The 20,486-nt window shown below is 34.4% G+C and overlaps 1 protein-coding gene and 1 non-coding gene across 3 annotated transcripts in view; both read left to right on the top strand.

The window, feature by feature from the left end:
• The window catches only part of Lrch2 (leucine rich repeats and calponin homology domain containing 2), an 88,849-nt gene extending 68,736 nt beyond the window's left edge, over nt 1–20,113 (top strand). For both annotated transcript variants that reach the window (XM_052171621.1, XM_052171620.1), the window contains 9 exons: nt 2,003–2,051; nt 2,129–2,245; nt 6,969–7,013; nt 9,776–9,826; nt 12,129–12,186; nt 12,917–13,029; nt 13,197–13,334; nt 13,517–13,594; nt 17,461–20,113. In XM_052171621.1, the coding sequence (XP_052027581.1) occupies nt 2,003–2,051; nt 2,129–2,245; nt 6,969–7,013; nt 9,776–9,826; nt 12,129–12,186; nt 12,917–13,029; nt 13,197–13,334; nt 13,517–13,594; nt 17,461–17,580 (769 nt within the window). In that variant the 3' untranslated portion in view covers nt 17,581–20,113. The remainder of the gene's footprint in view (nt 1–2,002; nt 2,052–2,128; nt 2,246–6,968; nt 7,014–9,775; nt 9,827–12,128; nt 12,187–12,916; nt 13,030–13,196; nt 13,335–13,516; nt 13,595–17,460) is intronic.
• On the top strand, nt 10,178–10,306 carry LOC127675958 (small nucleolar RNA SNORA35). Its single transcript, XR_007975620.1, has one exon. It is a non-coding gene; the product is annotated as a small nucleolar RNA SNORA35 (small nucleolar RNA).
• Nucleotides 20,114–20,486: the final 373 nt, after the last annotated feature.

Below are 20,486 nucleotides of genomic sequence, written 5' to 3'. Positions count from 1 at the left end.
TGTTCAGAGATGTGTGTGTGTGTGAGTGTGTGTGTGTGTGTGTGTGTGTGTATGTGTGTGTACCAATGCAGGTAGGGTTATAGATTGTTAGGTGCATAGTCCAAGAGGTATGTGTATACTGTATGTCATGTGAAGGTAAAAGAGGCAGACTAGCAAGTGCTTTATTTGAAGAGGTAATACACTCATGCCTGTGGCTGTGTGTGGTGTGTGCATATGCGCATGCATGCATGCACCCATAACCAAACCAAATAGAGTTCTAGGTTGCCATTGTATTCTATCTCCTCACTTGCCTCATTATTATATTGTCCTGTGTACTATATGCACTCGTTTTCTCCTTAGCTACTAAATGTACTGACTGTCTGGAATCTACCTTGCTTCTTTCTCCCTGCTCTGTGGAGTAGAAATGATCTTTGTGTAGCAACCTGAGCCAAGCATGAAATTCATCTCTTGTTGTCCATTTGTAAGATTCTTTGTTTACACTTAAAATATGTTTGTTTAATTGATAGATTTCTGTATTTGATAAGAGGTAAGGAATCTAGGGTTTTTGTCTTTATACCCTTCCTGCTTTTTCTCACCCATCCTGTGCTGCTGTTTCTTTTTCTGTACTTTACAAAGTCTTCCACTTTATTTATTATTTGTTACATATTCTACAATTTCTATAAATTTGACCCTCATTTGTACATAAAGTTACTGTACTTAAAATTTTGTACTTTAATCTCCCACGGGGAGGAAATAGCTATGAATTCTGGAATTACTGCATTTTCATATTTGTATATATTTTATTACTCCCTAGAGGTAGAGATATCCCTTGTACTTATTACAATTTTTATTATCTTCTCTCCTTTTTCTCTTCCTTCATCTGTTCCTCCTTCTCTCCATCTTCTCTCTGTTTGAAACAAGTTCTTACTCTGTGGAGCAGCCAGGTCTCCATCTCATGGTGATACCTCAGCCTTGTGAGTGCTGAGATAACCACTATGAGCCATCACACCTAGCTTTACCCCATGTCCTTTCAATTTTAATCCTTTCAAGTGGGTTTGTGTGTGTGTACGTGTCTGTATCTATCTGTCTCTGTGTCTGTGTGAATGCATGCTACATGTGTATATGTGTGTGGATGGCCATGAAGGCCAGAAGAAGATGTTGGATCCCTTGAAGCTGGAACAGGTCCTCCATAACCCCTGTTATGTCATAGACGAAGCTCATAATCAGTGATTCAATTAACAATCAAGTATTTGTCTTCTCAGTTCTTTGGCATTTAGGAAAGGATTTTTTCATGTATTTATTTAATATGTGTATGCATGTATATATATGTGCATGTGTGCTGTGGCACAGGTGTGGAGGTCAGAGGACAGCTTTCAAAAATTCAGGGAGTTACTTCTCCCCTTCCACTATCTGGAACCCAGGGTTCTATCTAACTCAGGCTGTCAGGCTTGATAGTAAGCTGGTACCTTTATTTGCCGTCTCACCTCACTGATCCTGTTACTTGGTTTTAAAAATGGTAACTTGTCTTCAGTAATATTCTGTGTACTTACTGTATATTGGTACACAGTATACTCAATTTGTACTCTCTAAATGAGGTTGGCCTATGTATAAGTTAATATACAATAAGCCCATGTTGTGTTGATGTTGCTCTTGGAACAATAGTTAGTAGGCATTTACAATTGGCTGGTTTCATCAACTTCAATTTGTATAATATTACTAATTCATGTGGTAGTTACTACCTCTCATTGCAGCCCTTGGCAGACTGAGGCAGGAGAATTGCTATGACCTCATGACTAGCCCGAGCTACAATATTGAGTACTAGGCCATCCAGTGCAACATAGTAAGACACAATCTCAACATAACACAACACAACACAACATAACACAAAACAACACAACAAATGAGCCATAGGTATGGATAGTGTTTATGTTGCTGCCTTAAAGACAAATTCCTTGTTTATAAAGTATGCGATAGGGTTTTTAAAATACCTTGAGAAATATTAATGCCTCTTTAATTTTTTTAGTGTCTCTGTAGATGAAGGGAATTCACCATTATCACCTCTTGCATGGCCGGTAAGGGGAAATAAAATTAATAACACATATTATTTTGTTGTCATTTGTTGAGTTTAAAAAGACCTTTCTCCTTATAGCCATTAGAAAATCAGAAGGAACAAATAGTTGATCAACAGTGGCCAGAATCTCAGCCTATAATCTGGCAAAATGAAGAGAGGAGACGGAGCAAGCAGATCAGAAAAGAATATTTCAAGGTAAATTAATAAATTTTAAATTCTGTTTTTGTTTCCTACTTACTACATTTTACTTTTGACACTTTTGTTTTAAATTAATAATATTTAACTCTCCAGTTAAATGTCACAACTGTGGTCATGCTGGTTGCCCTTGAGTGTAAATATACCCACAAAATTTTATTAATTCAAATTATTAATATACACTGTGATTATATTTAAATTGATAAAAAGATGAATGTTTGTGTGTTACACTTCTAATTATGGCAATTAATGTTATGTTTCTCTTTATTTTTTCTTTTGAGGTTGATTTTCACAATTGTAGCCCAGGTTAGCCTCAAATCAGTATTCTCCCATCTCTGTCTTTTATATGCTGGTATTCCACTAAGCCTGGCTCACAAAAAGATATTAACTGATTTTGTTTCATTAAGTAGTTCAGAAGTTGTTTTTTTTTCAGATAGCATTTAAACATGTCTATATAAATAAGTAGTTGAAGATTGGTCCATACTTTCTTATATTAGGAAATTTGTTTTTAAATAGGGTCTCTCTATCTTGGACATGTCCTGGACCTCTCTATTGTAGACCATGCTGGCTTCAAACTCACCGAGATCTATATGCCTTTGCCTCCAAAGTGCTGGGATTAAAGGTGTGCATCACTGCACATAATGTAGTAGATTCCTTAAGAAGGTCTTTTAGTAAAGATAAATTAAGGTACGAGAGCATATAAACTATCCCAAATTTCTATTGCACTGTTATTTATTTGTATTTTAAGTCTGCTATATTTGCAAGTGTTAGTCATCAGGATTTAGAATCAGTTTTTTTTTTTTTTTGATGGTTTGGGTTGAGGTTTAATTTTTTTTAGACAAGAGTTTCACTGTATAAATGAAACCAGCTAGAACTCACTAGCCCAGGCTAGCCTCCATTTTGCAGCCACCACCCTTCCTATAAGTAACAGTATGAAAAAGAGGCAATACAAGATTTTCTTCTTTTCTTCTTCCTCCTCCTCCTCTTCCTGCTCTTCCTCCTCTCCCTCCTCTTCCCCTTCTCCTCTTCCTCCTTTTCTTCCTCTTCTTCTTCCTCCTCCTCTTCTTCTTCCTCCTTCTCCTCTTTCTCCTCTTCCTCCTCCTCCTCTTCTTCCTCCTCCTCTCCTTCCTCCTCTTCTTTTTTTTTTACATTTTTTATTTGATATATTTTTTATTTACATTTAAAATGATTTCCCCTTTTCTAGCCCCCCACTGCCCGAAAGTCCCGCAAGCCCCCTTCTCTCCCCATGTCCTCCCACCCACCCCTTCCCACTTCCCCGTTCTGGTTTTGCCGAATACTGCTTCACTGAGTCTTTCCAGAACAGGGGGCCACTCTTCCTTTCTTCTTGTACCTCATTTGATGTGTGGATTATGTTTTGGGTATTCCAGTTTTCCAGCCTAATATCCACTTATTAGTGAGTGCATACCATGATTGATCTTTTGAGTCTGGGTTACCTCACTTAGTATGATGTTCTCTAGCTCCATCCATTTGCCTAAGAATTTCATGAATTCATTGTTTCTAATGGCTGAATAGTACGTCATTGTGTATATATACCACATTTTTTGCATCCACTCTTATGTTGAGGGATACCTGGGTTCTTTCCAGCATCTGGCAATTATAAATAGGGCTGCTATGAACATAGTAGAGCATGTATCCTTATTACATGGTGGGGAATCCTCTGGGTATATGCCCAGGAGTGGTATAGCAGGATCTTCTGGAAGTGAGGTGCCCAGTTTTCGGAGGAACCACCAGACTGAGTTCCACAGTGGTTGTACCAATTTGCAACCCCACCAGCAGTGGAGGAGTATTCCTCTTTCTCCACACTCTCTCCAACACCTGCTGTCTCCTGAATTTTTAATCTTAGCCATTCTGACTGGTGTAAGGTGAAATCTCAGGGTTGTTTTGATTTGCATTTCCCTAATGACTAATGAAGTTGAGCATTTTTTAAGATGCTTCTCCACCATCTGAAGTTCTTCAGTTGAGAATTCTTTGTTTAACTCTGTACCCCACTTTTTAATAGGGTTGTTTAGAATCAGTTTTAATATTGGAGAGCATCTAATTTTAGAATTGACTTATAGAAGCAGTACAAACTTTGTCCTATACCCCAAATAGCAAACTGTGTTGGTCTGTACCTCCGTAAACCCTCATCACCAAATAACTATCATTTTATCCAAGTATATAGTACTCTGCTAAGCTACACATTATTTTAAGTTCATGCCACTAATAAATAGGATGTCTTTTATATTTTTATGTTTGGTAGAATTTGGTACTTCTGCTTGTATTAATGTATTTCCATATATTGGACAGCAACATGTGTTTGAAATTAGCATATTATCAAAATAAAATGTATATTTTAGCAGTACCTTAAATACATTAAACTAACTTTGAACAAGTAATTATTGATTATTTTTAAGCCTTGGGTTTTGGTTGACCGGACAATATGAGGGATTATCACACATGGAAAAGACATAGGAAGGAAATGGTCAGGTCATCCCTATGAGAATACTCTTATCGGAACCATTTGCAGCTTGGAGCTTGGCATTTATCTAAGTTTCCCTTTTTAATTCATGAAAACTTAGAGCAAACTACTGAACAAAAATATAATTATAGGTGACCTTTGATGAATTATTTTTGATGTTTTTTTTCTGAGCAATATTTGACATTTCTTTGTTTTCCTTTATCCCAATATAACAAAACCATATTGATTATATTTGTCCAAACACCTGCATGGGAATTATCATGTGCTAGCTACTCTCATGAATATTTACACATATTAGCCAGTTTACCATTTAGAAAACTTCAGTAACATAAATAAAGATATCATTTCTATTTTGCATACAACGATATTAAGACCAAGAAAGTCACATAGTTTGTTAATCATACAGTTGAAATTAGAGTTCAAAGCCTTTACAGTACTGTTTCTTTTGTGTTGTGGAGACCTTGATATAAAATGAACAAACACTAATATTTAAATAGTTTGTACTAATTAAGTTAATAGATGTGCTAGTGAGCCTTTATCACAGACAAGTTTTTCTTGCTTTAAAAAAGCATCATTTTTCCATTAAATATTTTAGTTTTTATCGCTGACACATTTCTTCTACTCTATCAATTATATTACAGAGTTGCTAGGAGATAAAATAGGATAATCTCTGAAATGACCATTATAGAACTATCACTCAGAAAATGTCCCTTTCTTTCATTTCTTTCATATGCAATTAAGTATGTGTAAGCATAATCTTCGGTCACTGAGATATGCTTTAAGGGCATGTGTAGTTCTCTCAATTGTCAGAAGATGTCAGTGTTAGGACATTGCATAAAAAATTAACTATCAACAAAATATTCCTGTGTTGTCAGGAAAATAAAAAAAATGTATAGTACTGTGGGTGTAACTCATTGGAAACTAGCTTAGTATGCTCAATGTTATAGGTTCAACCTTCATTATCAAAACAGAAAGAAAGACATAACGGGGAGCATATGGTCCATTATTAATCATAGCTGTAAAATATATTAGAGGAACATGTCTCCTAACTGGAATTCTTAATACACCTCAGATTGGGACTGAAATACTAGTTAAATATATTTTTTCCAGCGGATATCAAAGACAGAGTTTCATAAGAGGAGCAATTAAACAGAATTCTGAATACCAGGCAAAAAATTCTGGGACATGATCTGAGAGTTAGTAGTTTTAAAGATAGTATTTCTATGAGTTCCTGTTTCTGGGACATGATCTGAGAGTAGTTTTAAAGATAGTATTTCTATGAGTTCCTGTTTCTACCTCTGACTTACAGAAGAATTCAATGCATTTTGGTAAAGAATCAGAAAATAACTCTAATGATTGACACACTGTATCATTTTGATTCTAAGCATAAGTCTGTCATATAGATAATTTATATTGAACAATCTATATCTATATTTCATAATAAATTTGGAGTAATTGTACATATACCTTATGCAGTTGTTATAAAGATTAACCTTTCAATACATAAAATGCAGTCATTACTGATGTATAATAAGCAATAGTTCTAGATGGATTGAACCCAGAGTTTCTGGACTGAACCCAGAGTTTCAGAGTTAGTAGGAAGCATACCTCTAGCCCACCTTCTTAAAACAATTGCTCATGTTTTAGTATAGTGAAATTACAAACCATGTGAGAGATTCTAAGAATGCTGGATAGGGTGGTAGTTTTAAGAATTCAGAAGAAGTTAGCCAAAATAGTTGACTTGATGACTTGTTGAACATAGTGAACTTAGAAAAAGCAAGACTCTACAACCTTCCTAATGCCATGACTCTTTAAGTTCCTCATGCTGTGGTGACCCCCAACCATAAAATTTTTTTGTTGCTACTTCATAACTAATTTTGCTGCTGTTATCAATTGTAATGGAAATACCTGATATGCAGGATATGTGACCTCCAAGCCCTTTACGATCCACACTTTGACAACTGCTTTTCTAAGATAGCCCTGAGATTGTAAACCTGAAAGAATGGGAAATGGGTCTGGCTTAGGAAGGAAATGCTACTTGCAGTATTTTGAGGCCTTGGGACAGTGTTATTCACAGCATCGTATGTGTGAATGGGAAGACTGTCTAAACTGACCGTGTCCATAAGTCTCACTGCAGATAAGTTAATAAAAGTACCAGTGTAGCAATAAGCCTTACATGTCATTATGAACAAAAATTTTGCATGTTCAAGGAAAAATAAACCATGTATTTGAATTGTTTTTCAGTACAAATCAACAAGGAAGAATTCAAGTGGCAATGAGAATGAGGAGGTGAGACAAAGGGTGATGTTGACCTGAAAGAGTTCCTTTCATATTTAGTTGGTTCAGTGATAGCTAATCTAGCCCAACTGTCTGCTGCTTTGTTACTGAGTTAAGGTGCGCGTTTTCTACAGTAATGAACATTTCTCAAAATTTTCATATGGCTACTGATTTAATCATTGAGTGTCTGGTGGATTCTGGAACACACTTTCTAAAAATTGGTGTAGAGCTTTATGGTTTGCTGTGAAACTGTAACCCTTCTGTTTACTATTGTTATCATTTTCCACTTTACTTTCCCAAACTGCATGTTAGTCAGTTGAGACTTAATCTGTTTCAAAAATGTGCCTGTGTGTATAGGATGTGTGGGCGCAAGTGTGGCTGTTTGTGTATTCCAAGCATGCACTTGAAGGTCAGAGGGCAATGCTTAAGAGTCTGTTCTCTCCTTTCCTCCTTGGATTCTAGATAGTGATCTTGAAGTCATGTTGTCAGTTTTTGGAAGAAAACACTTTTACCTGTTGACAGATTGTATCTGTCTAAGATTTTAAAAGGACTTTCTTCACAAATTCTCTTCAGATGTTTTAAATTTATTTTTTATACATTTCACATTATTATACAGTTTCTGCTGCACTAATGCTGAAACAATATTTCACAACCAACCCCCCCCCCCAAGTTTTGTGTATATTTTGTTGGGAAAACTAGTAACCAATTTGATGTTTAGTACTTGGCAGGGCATCTGAAATTAAATTACACAGGGAAAAAAGATCTATATGACTTACCTTTGCCTAACTCAAAAACCGTTTTCTTTCCATGTCCTATCAAATAGTATTTTGGGAGACTGAAATAAAAGTAGTTGTGTCCAAAGTGTCCCACCATGTATCTCAATGTTAGCATTTGTGGTATGTCTGCAGGCAGGTTTGTGCAGGTGTGTTTCCTAATATGTTGCAGCTCATGCCCTCTGTCAATTCCTATATAGCTGATGCTGGCTTTCCCTTAAACTTTACAATATCTAGTTGACCCTTACATTTTATTCCTGTCATAACCCACTGTGTGCACTTCAAAGTGTTAGAAGTGTTCAGAGTTTTGATGACTAATGCCAGGGTACCTGATGAGCACACCTAGTTTATGTCTCTAGTCCATACTTACCCTTGAGCCTTAGGCTTCTTGTAGCAATGTATCCTCCTTCATACTTGCTTGAAATCTTTTTCTCACCTAAGGGTGCAATACATTCATCTTTTCCCCGCATTTGCTTCAAACAAGCTTGTTTTTTACAGTGAGGCAATAGTTTTTTAACTGAGGTTGCACATTGAAAGCCATGATGAGTTTTTAAAGACTATTGATGCCTGGGTCTTACTCTCAGATGTTCAGATTTAATTCGTGTGTGTGTGTGTGTGTGTGTGTGTGTGTGTGTGTGTGTACACGTGTGTGCATGCGCATGTGATATGTTTAAAAGTTTTCCATTTAAGTTCACTGAAGGCTGAGTTGATAACTAATTTATGAAATCATTATCTCCCTTCTAGACAAAGCAGAAGTTGGCAAGGTGGCCCAGAGTGAAACCTAGCCCACTTACTATGCTTGTAATTGATGTTTTAATACAAAAGATCTGCAACCATTTACCTATAGATGCTTTTCCATTCTAATGACATTTTGGCAGTTACTACCGAGACCATATATCTAAAATGTTTCCTATCTAGAATTCCACAGAAAACAATCTGTGAACTCTGAGTTAGAGGTTCACCTCGGCTGTCCTCTGTGCCTTCTCAGTGACTCTTTTGCCATACCCTTTCTCCCTTTAGTCCATTCTCCTGCTCCTTTCAGAATACAAATACACAAAAATGCAAGAAGGCCAATCTTTTGTTTAGAAAACTTAAGGTTCACCCATACCTTGAAAGTAAATTCTTTGTCAGGTTTTCTTATAGGCACTGGTAACCATAGCAGCAGAAACTCACAGCTTGCCCTCCCTTCCCCTTTGTCATCTGCAAGGACACAGACTTGCTTTATAGCCATCTTTTTTGTTTTAATTTCTTGTTCTGTGTCTTCAATTCTTGTTACTTTCTCAAAAAAAGAAAAAAAACTTACCTTTTTTCGGCATCCCTTCCTTTCCTCCTTAGTCTCTTTGTGATTCCCTACTAGGCCATATATAGACTGGGAATGTTTTAATAACTGCTCACATGATTCTTTCTTCTCTCTAGACTGAGACATTCTCTAAGGATGTTATTGTATTCATAGTGTCTAGAACATTATCTGACATAGTAGGTGGCCAATTATCATTTGTCAAATGTGGTATTCATCTTCCACTTATTCAAAAACCACAAACCCTTTATTGTTTTTATTCAATTAAATTCTTTGTAAAAAAAAGTTCTCTACTTACACTAATACATTTTATCTTCCAGATAGTTTCTTATTAATTATTATGACCTCGTGCTAGCCTTCATTGATGGGTCTCAGATGGTTATACATCTTATCTACTGTGTCTAGACTGTAGTTCCGATTTTATAAAATGCTTATAAATCATTAGGGTTTCTTATATACAATCTGATGTTTTATTAGTTGGAGCCAGAGATCATTCATGTCTAACAAATTCCCTGAGAATGCTTGTATGAGAATGCTTGTACCATCGTTCACCAACATCATTTAAGTGGCAAGGTTCTAGATTGCACATTGTCAATTCTTCCTTGGACATTTTACAGGAACAATCTTCCATTGTCTTTTTTTATGTTAAAATCATCATTGTGTATTTTAATTTCATCTTTCACATTTTTATTTTTATATTTTAGCAAGAGAGTGATAATGCTCATATGTCACCACAGTCTCCGGTATCATCTGAGGTACACGTTGTTTTAATGATTTGTATCTTTTCTGTGTTTTCAAAACAGTTTTTCCTTGCTTCCTTTCTCAATAGAAATCTTATTTTTCATTTTTTAAAGTAATTTATTCACTTTAAAAAATCTGTGGTTGATTATGTTATACAAGTCTTGTCTGTAAAAATTTATGAATACTATTCCTTTTTATTAATTTCCTAGTAAATTACACTAATTTGTGGTTTTCTGTGGAACACAAATCTATATTACACAATATAAGTCAGTTTATGTGATGTATGCATTCTTATCTCTTTACATTTTAAAATAAGTGGTAGGTCTTAACAATGGCCTTGGAATTTTAATGTGAAAATTTCCCTTAAGCATTGTGCAATGGCCTTTGGTTTTCCTAGTAACCAATTAGGTCTGAAAACAATGCAAGAGAAATGTCCTTTTTCCAAAAGAAACAATCCTGCAGTGGGTTGTTCCTATCGACAGGAGGTTACACTTTTGCTGGCATTTTAATTCTAAATGCTTTAAAGCATTTTAAATAGTATCTCACTTAGTTTATTTAGTATTCTACAGTCAATTTTCATTAGCAAGGAAATGACCATTCATTTGGTGAATTTAGGTCTTAAACTGATTGATCTGAATTAATTATATAAATATGATTATGTTTTCTCATTGTATGTAAGTAGATTTACATTTTTAGAAAGCCAGGATTCTTTCTGTATTAATTTGTGTGATTTGTATTATAAAACTTTTATATAGCTCTGAGCATGCATTTAATAAACAGATTTCCAAAATATGGGAAGTAAAATGATACACATGGTATTAGGGAACAATTTAAGTTAGGATGTCCTAAAATTTGTCATAGCTGCATGCTTTGTACATCCTTTCTCTGTAAGTTATAAGAAATGTGGAGGTAGATATGACTACTGCTGGATTTGCATAGTTGATCTGTGATATTATGGTCTGTGTCTACTAGGCAGAATATTAATGCCATTCTTTCCAGATAAGTTATATTGATATTATAATTTTTGCTTGTGTTTAGATGAATGGATTTTTTTGTTCAGGAATTTATAACAATTTAACCAAACTAGTTGGGACAGCACATAAGGGTGTGGAAGTATAGAATGATGACCATGTGTATTGCAACTCCACTGACAATCACACTGAGCTACCTGGAATATCTAGACACCCTGCAGAATTCTGACTGCTTCAATTTCATGTGAAAAAGAAAATGCTAAAGCCTGTTTGCATATCACATTAACAAAGTCCCTACGTTTCATCTGAACATAAATATAGTCCCACTTGTATGCTTTTATCATTTTGTAGTGGAAAAGACCAGTATCTTTCCCAATTAGCCATGTCAGTAAATGACAGACAAGTAACTGTGGTTTTGGCCCTGCCTGTTCCCCAGAGTTGTCACCCTGAGTAATAAATCACTGCCATGCATTATGGTTATTTATTTTTATAAATTATAAATTTTTTAAAGCGTGTTCAATCACCTCACTTAATTTTTACAACACTCTCAATAGAATTGCATGGAACAATTACATTAAAAATAAATGTTTCCATAAATATACCTTAAGATTTTCATTCCAATTGCCAATTTATTTACATCTGTCTTTCCATAGCTCACCACAGCTTGCAGAAGCACTTATAAATAATGTTCGTCCAGAAGGAAGACATAGTAATTTATCATATGTTCGGAAACCTCTGTTCATATAAATATGAGGATTAGTCTCAAGTTTGCCACTGCTAAGTGCTAAGTCAGTGTAGATACAGTGTCCATGTTGATGCATCTTTTTCCTGAAGTATGCTTTACTATTTTAGAAACTAACTGGATTCTTCTTTTTAAAAAAATCTGTCATTCCTTGTTAATGGTCTTACTTTTTGGATTTTTTTCTGTCTATAAGAATCTAGGCTGGTGAGCTACTTCAGCAGGTAAGGGCTTATGCCACAAGGCTGGATCAACTCAGTTTGGTTACAAGGACTCACATGGATGAAGGAGAGAAGTGACTCCCCCAGTTGTCTTCTGACATCCTCTTTCCCTCACCTTCTGCCCAAGTTCCCCCTCAAATGCACATATATACACACGACTTATTTTTAAAAAATTAAAAGGAAATTAAAAAATCCATACCCAGGTAACTTAGCAATATTTATTGACTTTTTAAAATGTTAATATATCAGTTTGAAATGAAATTTAGGTTTAATTGATTCGTGGAAACCCTAGAAATAAATCTCAAATTTAGAGCGGGTATGAATAAGTACCTTGATGGCTTTGAAACAACAAAGGTTTTCCTCTTTTTGTTTTTTTATTTTTTAGGAATATGACAGGTCTGATGGCTTTTCACATGGTCCCTTTGGCTTGAAGCCTAGATCAGGTAAATGTATAGTATAGTCTTTAAGTAAAATTTATTGTCTATGCTGAATCTACTGTTCCCCAGCTTAAATGCACTAGTATCCATAATTTTGTGTACTCAAAGCTTCTTTTCCCTCTCTAAAATCAGTTTTCTCTTGATTTTCTTTGCCTTTTTGCTTCCTGCCATCATTTCTTTCTTTTCTATTTTTGCCAAGCTCCTGTCACCTTCTCCCTGCCTTAGTTATCCTGCAGTCTTTATTTCTTCTCTCCTGTGACTGCTGTTAGAATGTGCCCTCTGGCAACAGACAAAACACTCTTTCAAATTATAGCACTCCATTAGATTGTGGTTTAAAACAGGAATCTTTTGCATTTGGCATGCCCGTGAGAAAATGGATCCATTTTACTTGGCAAGGTATTGAACTATTCCCAAATAAATATCTTGACCTTCCAGAATGATTTCCTTTTTTTTTTCTTTAGAGGTAGAAGGCTGTCATATGTTTAATTATCACTCTTAACCTGGGTCATAAGTTTCTCATAACATGGTTAAATAAAAAAAAGTCACTGCACTTTTGTTGCCTGTTGATTTTGTACTATGTAGCTAAAGATCATTTACATATAATTAAATATTTTAATGCATTATTAATAACATATTTTGTAATTCTGTACTCATGCTTTGATCACGCCTTTCTTCATGGATGGCTGGTCTTTGTATTATCTGTATAAAATGTTAGGGAATTTCTATTTATATACAGCTTTCAATCGTGCATCTCGACAAGAATATGGGGCAGCAGATCCAGGATTCACAATGAGAAGAAAGATGGAGCATTTACGGGAAGAGCGTGAACAGATACGGCAGCTTCGTAATGTGAGTCACATTGACCTTGCATATCTCCTTTGCTGTAATTCAGCAAATTCATAAAGTATATTGATTTTATTCTTAATGCTCTTTAAATTTTTGATCACATAATTAATAATATGAATGCATACCATGTTTATATAAGATATCTGCAATTTATCTTCATTTCGTTATAGAATCTTGAATCCAGATTAAAAGTCATTTTGCCTGATGACATAGGAGCTGCACTGATGGATGGAGTTGTTCTTTGCCATTTGGCCAATCACATAAGGCCACGCTCTGTAGCTAGTATTCATGTCCCATCACCAGCAGTGGTGAGTAGCATCAGTAGATTACTGTTCTCCAAAGGAAAACACAAACTTTTAAAACTGCCTTTAAATAATGCCCATAGGAAAGTACAATTTTCAATATCAACTAAGTTCTTTTAGAAAACTACTTTTTTTTTTAAAATAGAAAACTACTTCTGATATGTGTCTTTTTTTCTCCTGCTTCACAGCCCAAGTTGAGTATGGCAAAATGTCGAAGAAATGTAGAAAACTTTCTTGATGCTTGCAAAAAGTTGGGTGTTTCACAGGTAATTATCTGATAAAGTTGTATATTAATCTGTTACAAGGAAAGTAGAATCATCTTCTTAGTGAGTGATGAATAACATTTTGTGAGCACAAATTTGAGTATCTTCTTTTTGTTTCTCTATCCTGCACATATATGCAATTACAGTGTTTTTTAAATCTTAAAGAAGGCCTTTATAAAGCTAATCATAGATATCACTGAGTAAACAGAATGTATTCGTGGGAACTGAAGCTTAATTGTTACACCATTGTTGGTGTTATTTAATTGGTGGTATTGGTTTTGGTGGTGTTCTGCTGAAAGACATTTAGACCCCTTGTTCTTTAATGTTATGCTAGAGATTGAACCCAAGGCCTCATATCTACAAAGCATATATTCTACCACTGAACTATACTCCAGTTATTTGTAACTTCATGAATAGATATTGAATTGCATTACAATTAGTATACATTTAGTGTACATTGCATCACATACATTAGTATAACTATATTAAAAGCAATGAAGCTGTCTAATTAAAGAAATGTGGTACCAAGATAGAGAGATGACTCAGTACTCAAGAACACTGGTTGGTCTTCCTAGAGATGCAGATTCAGTTCCCAGCACCCATATGGTAGTTCAGATCTGTCTGTAACTACAGTTCCAGGGGATCTGACACCATCGCACTGACATACATGTAGGTAAAACACCAAAGCACATAACACTTAAAAAATAGGATATATATATATATATATATATATATATATATATATATATATATCTTAGTAATACATATGACAATATCTGTAAATGAAAAACACTGAAGTATGAGTTGGCTTGTATTTTACAAAATAATTGAAATATTACAAAATCAAATCAGTTTTGTTATAGATTAAAATGTGTAATAAAAATAAAAATGTCAATCTTGAGGACTTCATAAACCTACTGTTAACATGACTATTGAGGAAAGTGACACTTTGAAATTTCAATTACTTTATGTTCAGCTCTCTTTTAAATGGGGACATCATTGACTTGTCATCAGATCAGACTTTACCTCAACTGAATAGATACAATTTTTTTTTTTAAAAAGAAACAATGAATCCATACATACCTTGGTAATTGCATGATTTCTGCTTTCTTACTATTCATGATTTTTATGTGATGCCTTAAAAAATTTTATTTATTAAAAAGTTTACATTTGAATTTTTCCCCAGCTGTTATTATTACATGATATTACGTGATTTTTAAAAACATTTTTGTTTTAGGAAGTTAAGAGTTTTATATTTAGTTTCCTTTACTTTTATCCTGAACTTGGAAGATAAATGTGTAATAATTTTACTATTTTTTGCTCTCGGACATTTTCTGATTTTTTAACAACTTTATTGGGGTGATATCAATACATAATAAGCTTCACATCGACATCTGATTTTTAACAACTTTTTTGAGGTGATACAAATATTTAATAAGCTACACATAAATAAAAACACGAAGTTTGACACTTTTATGCCTTTTTAAAAATTCTGAAATTCTGACTTAATGCTACATTTCTGGTAGCCAAACACTTTCCCACTGCCCCAGTTCTCCAGCCCTAAAAAGTATTGATCTAACTATACATCATTGAAATCATCAGCACAATTTACATCCCAAATTTTCCTCATGTGTTTCTGGAAACCATGCTTCCTGAGTTAACCACTAATCTGCCTTCTATCAGTATGAACTACTTCACATTTCCTAGGGTTTCATGTAAATAGAATCAGACAATTATTTGATCTTCTCATTCCCAGTTTTCCCTTATTATAGCCATTTTATTAATTTATTTATTCACTTTACATCTCAATCACATAACTCCCTGTCATCTAAGTTCCCACTAACATCCATAGCTCCTCCCCCAATCCCTCTCAGAAGAGGGACCCCCCCTCTGGTATCATTCCACCCTGATACATCCAGTCATTTTAGGATTAGGCACATGCTCTCCCACTGAGGCCAGACAAGGGAGTCCAGTTGGGGGAATAGGATCCACAGGTAGCCATCAGAGTCAGGGACAGCCCCTGTTACAGTTGTTGGGGAAGCTGCACATCTGCTACATATATGTATGTGTGGAGTGATGCTAGGTCCAGCCCATGCTCACTCTTTGGTGATGCTCTCATTTGAAGTACAGCTCCCCACCCCTCTTCTCCCCTCTTGTCTCATATCGTGGTCATTTTCATCTTGTTTGACATTGATTATTGTCTTAGTTAGGGTTTTACTGCTGTAATCAAACACCATGACCAAGGCAAGTCTTATAAAGGACAACATTTAATTGGGGCTGGCTTACAGGTTCAGAGGTTCAGTCCATTATCATCAAGGCAGGAACATGGCAGCATTTAAGGAGGCATGGTGCAGGAGGAGCTGAGAGTTCTACATCTCCATCTGAAGGCTGCTAGTGGAAGACTGACTTCCAGGCAGCTAGGATGAGGCTCTTAAAGCCCACACTCACAGTGACAGACCTACTCCAACAAGGCCATACCTCCTAGTGGTGCCCACCTCAAAATAATGCCACTCCCTGGGCCAAGCATATGCAAACCATCATAGTTATTATTTTTCCTTTTTGTACTTTCTAAGGAGAGATGTATTATTCTTGCTTTGAAACTTACTTCTTTTTATAATGCTAACTTATTTGATTAGTTAAATATTTGAGTAAAATACCTCAGGAGCACCAAATGTACCAATGACTACTGAGATAAAAAGTCATTTTTATAAGTATGCTTTTAGATAGTTTCAGTATTATTCAGTGAATTCTAATTTGATTACAGAAGTAAAGGAGGTGAAGGATGTTAAACTTCCTATTTTCTATCAATGTAGTTTGAAAAATGACAGAGATACAAAATCCAAAATTTCAAGTTTACTTATAAAATCCATTCTGTCATGGACATGTTGATTTTTTTTATTTGACATGTTGATTTTGATGTATTCATATCACTTAACATTTGGCCATGGCTCATGGAATTTACCTGATGTACTGTTAGTGGAAATAAAGACAGAATTTTGGGCAGAAGTGACACTTAAAATGATCCCAAAGAATACTAAGGAGTACTGTAGTTACAATGAGAAGAATGAGTGTAATATGCTTGGAAATATTTAGAAGAGGCTTGGTACAGACCACTCGCTGTAGGTTAAGTTGAAGAACTAAACATATTTGTATCATAGAAAGCAAAAGAGGGAGAAGCTTTCAAGTAAACACTGTTTAAAGAACGATGCAACAGAGTAATCAAATATGTATGTGCACCATTTGACTAGAGCAGCTTCAGTGGGAAGATACTAGAAAGGTACTTGTAAGATAGTAGAATGGATAATAGTGACCTATTCCCCAACTCTGAGTTGAGAAACATGTTTGTGTGTAAACCAATGGCATTAGTGACCAAGCTATTCTTTATATTCCCTTTCTTACTATATGGTATGAAGCTAACCATATTTTATATTGTAATATTTAAAAGGTAAATGTGGAATTAATGTATTATTTACCTGAGTTTGAAGAGAAAGCTCATCTGGCTCTTGGGCTTTTCCAGAGATCCTGAGTTCAATTTCCAGCACTCACATGGCAGCTCACAACCATCTGTAACTGTAGTCCCATGGGATCCGATGCCCCTCTTCTGTGCAGATGTACATGCAGACAAAATATCTATATACATAAAATACATAAAGAAATAAATCATTTTATTAATCTGAATCTTTGTATTTGGTTGAAGAGAGGGGTATGAGTGGGTTTAAAAAGAATGAGTACAGGAAAACAGTGCAGTAATCTCAAAAAATAAAAGAATTTAAAAACTAAATAATTGTAAAATCTCTGTTTCTGACTCAACAGTTTTATTCAACTGTGAAAAAATATGGACATTCAAATATCTTTTTCTCTTTACCCAGGAGAGACTGTGCTTGCCTCACCATATTTTGGAAGAGCGAGGTCTTGTGAAAGTTGGTGTCACGGTGCAGGCCCTCCTTGAATTACCTGCTACAAAGGCATCTCAGCTTTCTATGGCTTGATGTGATATTGCAAACATTATACGTGTATAATTTCATGTATTTGAAATGATTTCAGATATCTCAAAATCATGAAGAAGAATGTCCAGTAAAAACAGTTTGCCTTAGGTTTCTTTTTTTTTTAAATTCCAATAAGATATTCGATATAAACTCTGAGTAGTCCAAGCAATTTTTGGAGGAAAATTGGATTAATTCAATAAGAGTCTTTCATAAATTAGAATTTTCCGTTCACTTTGTGACTCAGTAAAGTTGATGAATTTCCAGAATGCAAATTGATACAAAATTGAAAATACACTTTCAACTTAGCAATCACATTAGGTTGAATATTTTTTACATCACTGTATACAAGTGAGCATCTAGGTAAAGTAATCATATTTTAGGAAAACTATTCTATATTTGAGTTATTTCATATAATTCTAGCTTATACACAATCTCTTCAATATTTTGTCTTTGTTTCTTAGCAAAAATTGAGTAGAAAAATCAAATCCCTGGCATTAATCAATTCTTTTAGTATTATCAGTTGGTGCCAAAATATTTTCAGTTATACTGTAGGTTGTTTACATGTGAAGTGCCTGTGTAATTGATGAATCTTAAATAGTCTTAAGCAATTTTGTAATTTCTTTTTATGTATTACTAGAATCAATGGAATTTTTAAATATTTTGGTAGGTTTTGTATGGTCAGTAATATGTGAGGATTTAAATGTGCCTCACATTGGTGGTTTCTTAGTTAATTCATTGCAGTTTCCCTTGAATTGGTTATTTCATGTTGTCAAAAATGTTAATATGCTTAATTTATGCTATTTAATTTCACAAAACCATAGTCAGCATTTAAGTCACTTTATGTGAAGAGTATTTTATTTCTGTGTTGAGAACATTACATAAAGCAGTAAGGCTTTGGAAAGCTAGGGAAGTGCAAATTATCAAGGGCATTTGGATGCAACTGCTACGTTTGGGTTTGTATCTCAACTTTCCATAACATTCAATACATCAGTGCTGCCTTCCACATTCAGTAAGTGGCTACTAAGAAACAGGTTTTGATTCAAAATCTGACCCTTTCTGGAACATGAATAACTTATGATCCTCAAGTAACTTGATGTTGAATTAAAAACAGTCTGGTTCATGGAATAGTATGTTCAATTAAGTCCTTGCTTGGTTTGGAGATGGATAAACTTATGGTGATTCTAGGGCAGGAATTTTTCCAAAACATTACTGTGATAACTAAATCAGTTTCCTATAAAAGAGCCTTCATATTCACTTTTGTAGTAGCCAAGCAAGTATCATTTTTTAACTGTTTGATTATTTGCACTTATTACCTCTTAATATGGATGCAACTTAGTAAAAATGTTGGTCTAGGATATCTCAAAGGGCATTTATAAAATGTAAAATGTCATGTGCCAAATACTATGGTAAGGATTGGTTTTAGGAATAAATCTACATTTTTTGGTCCATCATTGTGAAACCATACATTTCAATCTTGGCTTCAGAATACAGATGTGTTTTTACATTCCCCAGAAGTCAAATTGGAATTATTAAAGAGTCAAAGCTTTTTATACTGTAAGATTTAAGATTTAAATTATTAATAATTTATTATTTAAATATTTGATCAAATTAGTTATGACTAAATAGTTGGATCTAAAAACATCCCCAATGACATAATGAATCTCCTTAGTGAAAATTTGGATAATATAGGTAATTTAGTAAGAACCTTACTTGATGAATTTTTAACCTTGACAGTTGACAGCATTACAAATTTAAAAACTTTTAAGAACCATAACATCATTCATACTTCTCTCCTGGTTATTGTGCTATAAAATTGCTCTTATTACTTAATCTTGTATTAATTTCCAAGTAGTTTTGTGCTTTGTTATTATTGAAATACTTGTGTTTTTTAGATAATTCTTTTACTACATTTCACTTGTCAGTTAACTATTACCTTAAAGAAAAAACACACCAGAACTTCACTGCTCTTTTACAGCAAGTACAAATTGTTTTCAAGATGGGTCCCCTTGAGGTCCTTAACATGGCAGTTCAACTATTATTGTGCCAAAAGGCAATAACAACATCACTTCTAAAGCAGTTTTTCAGCATAGTCGACAATAACAAACTTATACCAAAACCCTGATATATTTCTGTTAGTAGTTTTTTACATGTAAATTTTATGCTAAATGTTTTATGACATATACTTACTTCATCAATTATTGATTTAAGAATCATTATCATTATTTGGATGGTTTTGTGATTTGAGAAGGATTGAATAATCAAAGAATATTTTATTAGGCCCAAAATATCATTAGATAGCTACTTCTGTTAAACTTTATGACCATATGGCACAAGAAAGAAGTGATGTTGGATATGTTTGAATTGAAATGAGTAAAAATGCATAACCATTTGTTTAATAATTATCTTTATAGAATGCTAGTTTAATGACTTTTCTAACTGAATTTTTTGAAGAATTCAGAAATGTTTGTATTCGTCACAGATTTATCATAATTGATTTTCTGATGCATTTAAAAATAAATGGAACACTAAATGTATATTACCGATGCAAACTGTGGATAAAGTTGAATGAAAAAAATCTAAGACTGGATCTCAGTTTTCTTCTTTCTGTCATCTCTCTCACTATTGCTATTACCCCTTGATAGTTTGAGTCTGTGGTTCCCACTGTGGAAGAATAGTTAAACTTCGAGTGTCAGCAGTGTTGCTCGGTGAGTAAAGGTACTTTTTGTGGAGTCTGGCAACCATTCCCAAGAGCCACGTGGTGGCAAAAGAGAACTGATTCTTGCAAACAGTCCTTTGATTTGATACTCATGTAGTTCAGGTCCACAAGTACACTGTGGCACACTATTGTCACACAGAAAATAAATGATCTGAAAAAAGAGAAAACTTTTGATAAGCTATTCACAGTAACT

Source organism: Apodemus sylvaticus, chromosome X, assembly GCF_947179515.1.
Source record: "Apodemus sylvaticus chromosome X, mApoSyl1.1, whole genome shotgun sequence".
Classification (NCBI taxonomy): Eukaryota; Metazoa; Chordata; class Mammalia; order Rodentia; family Muridae; genus Apodemus; species Apodemus sylvaticus.
This window is presented reverse-complemented; position numbering and strand designations above follow the sequence as displayed.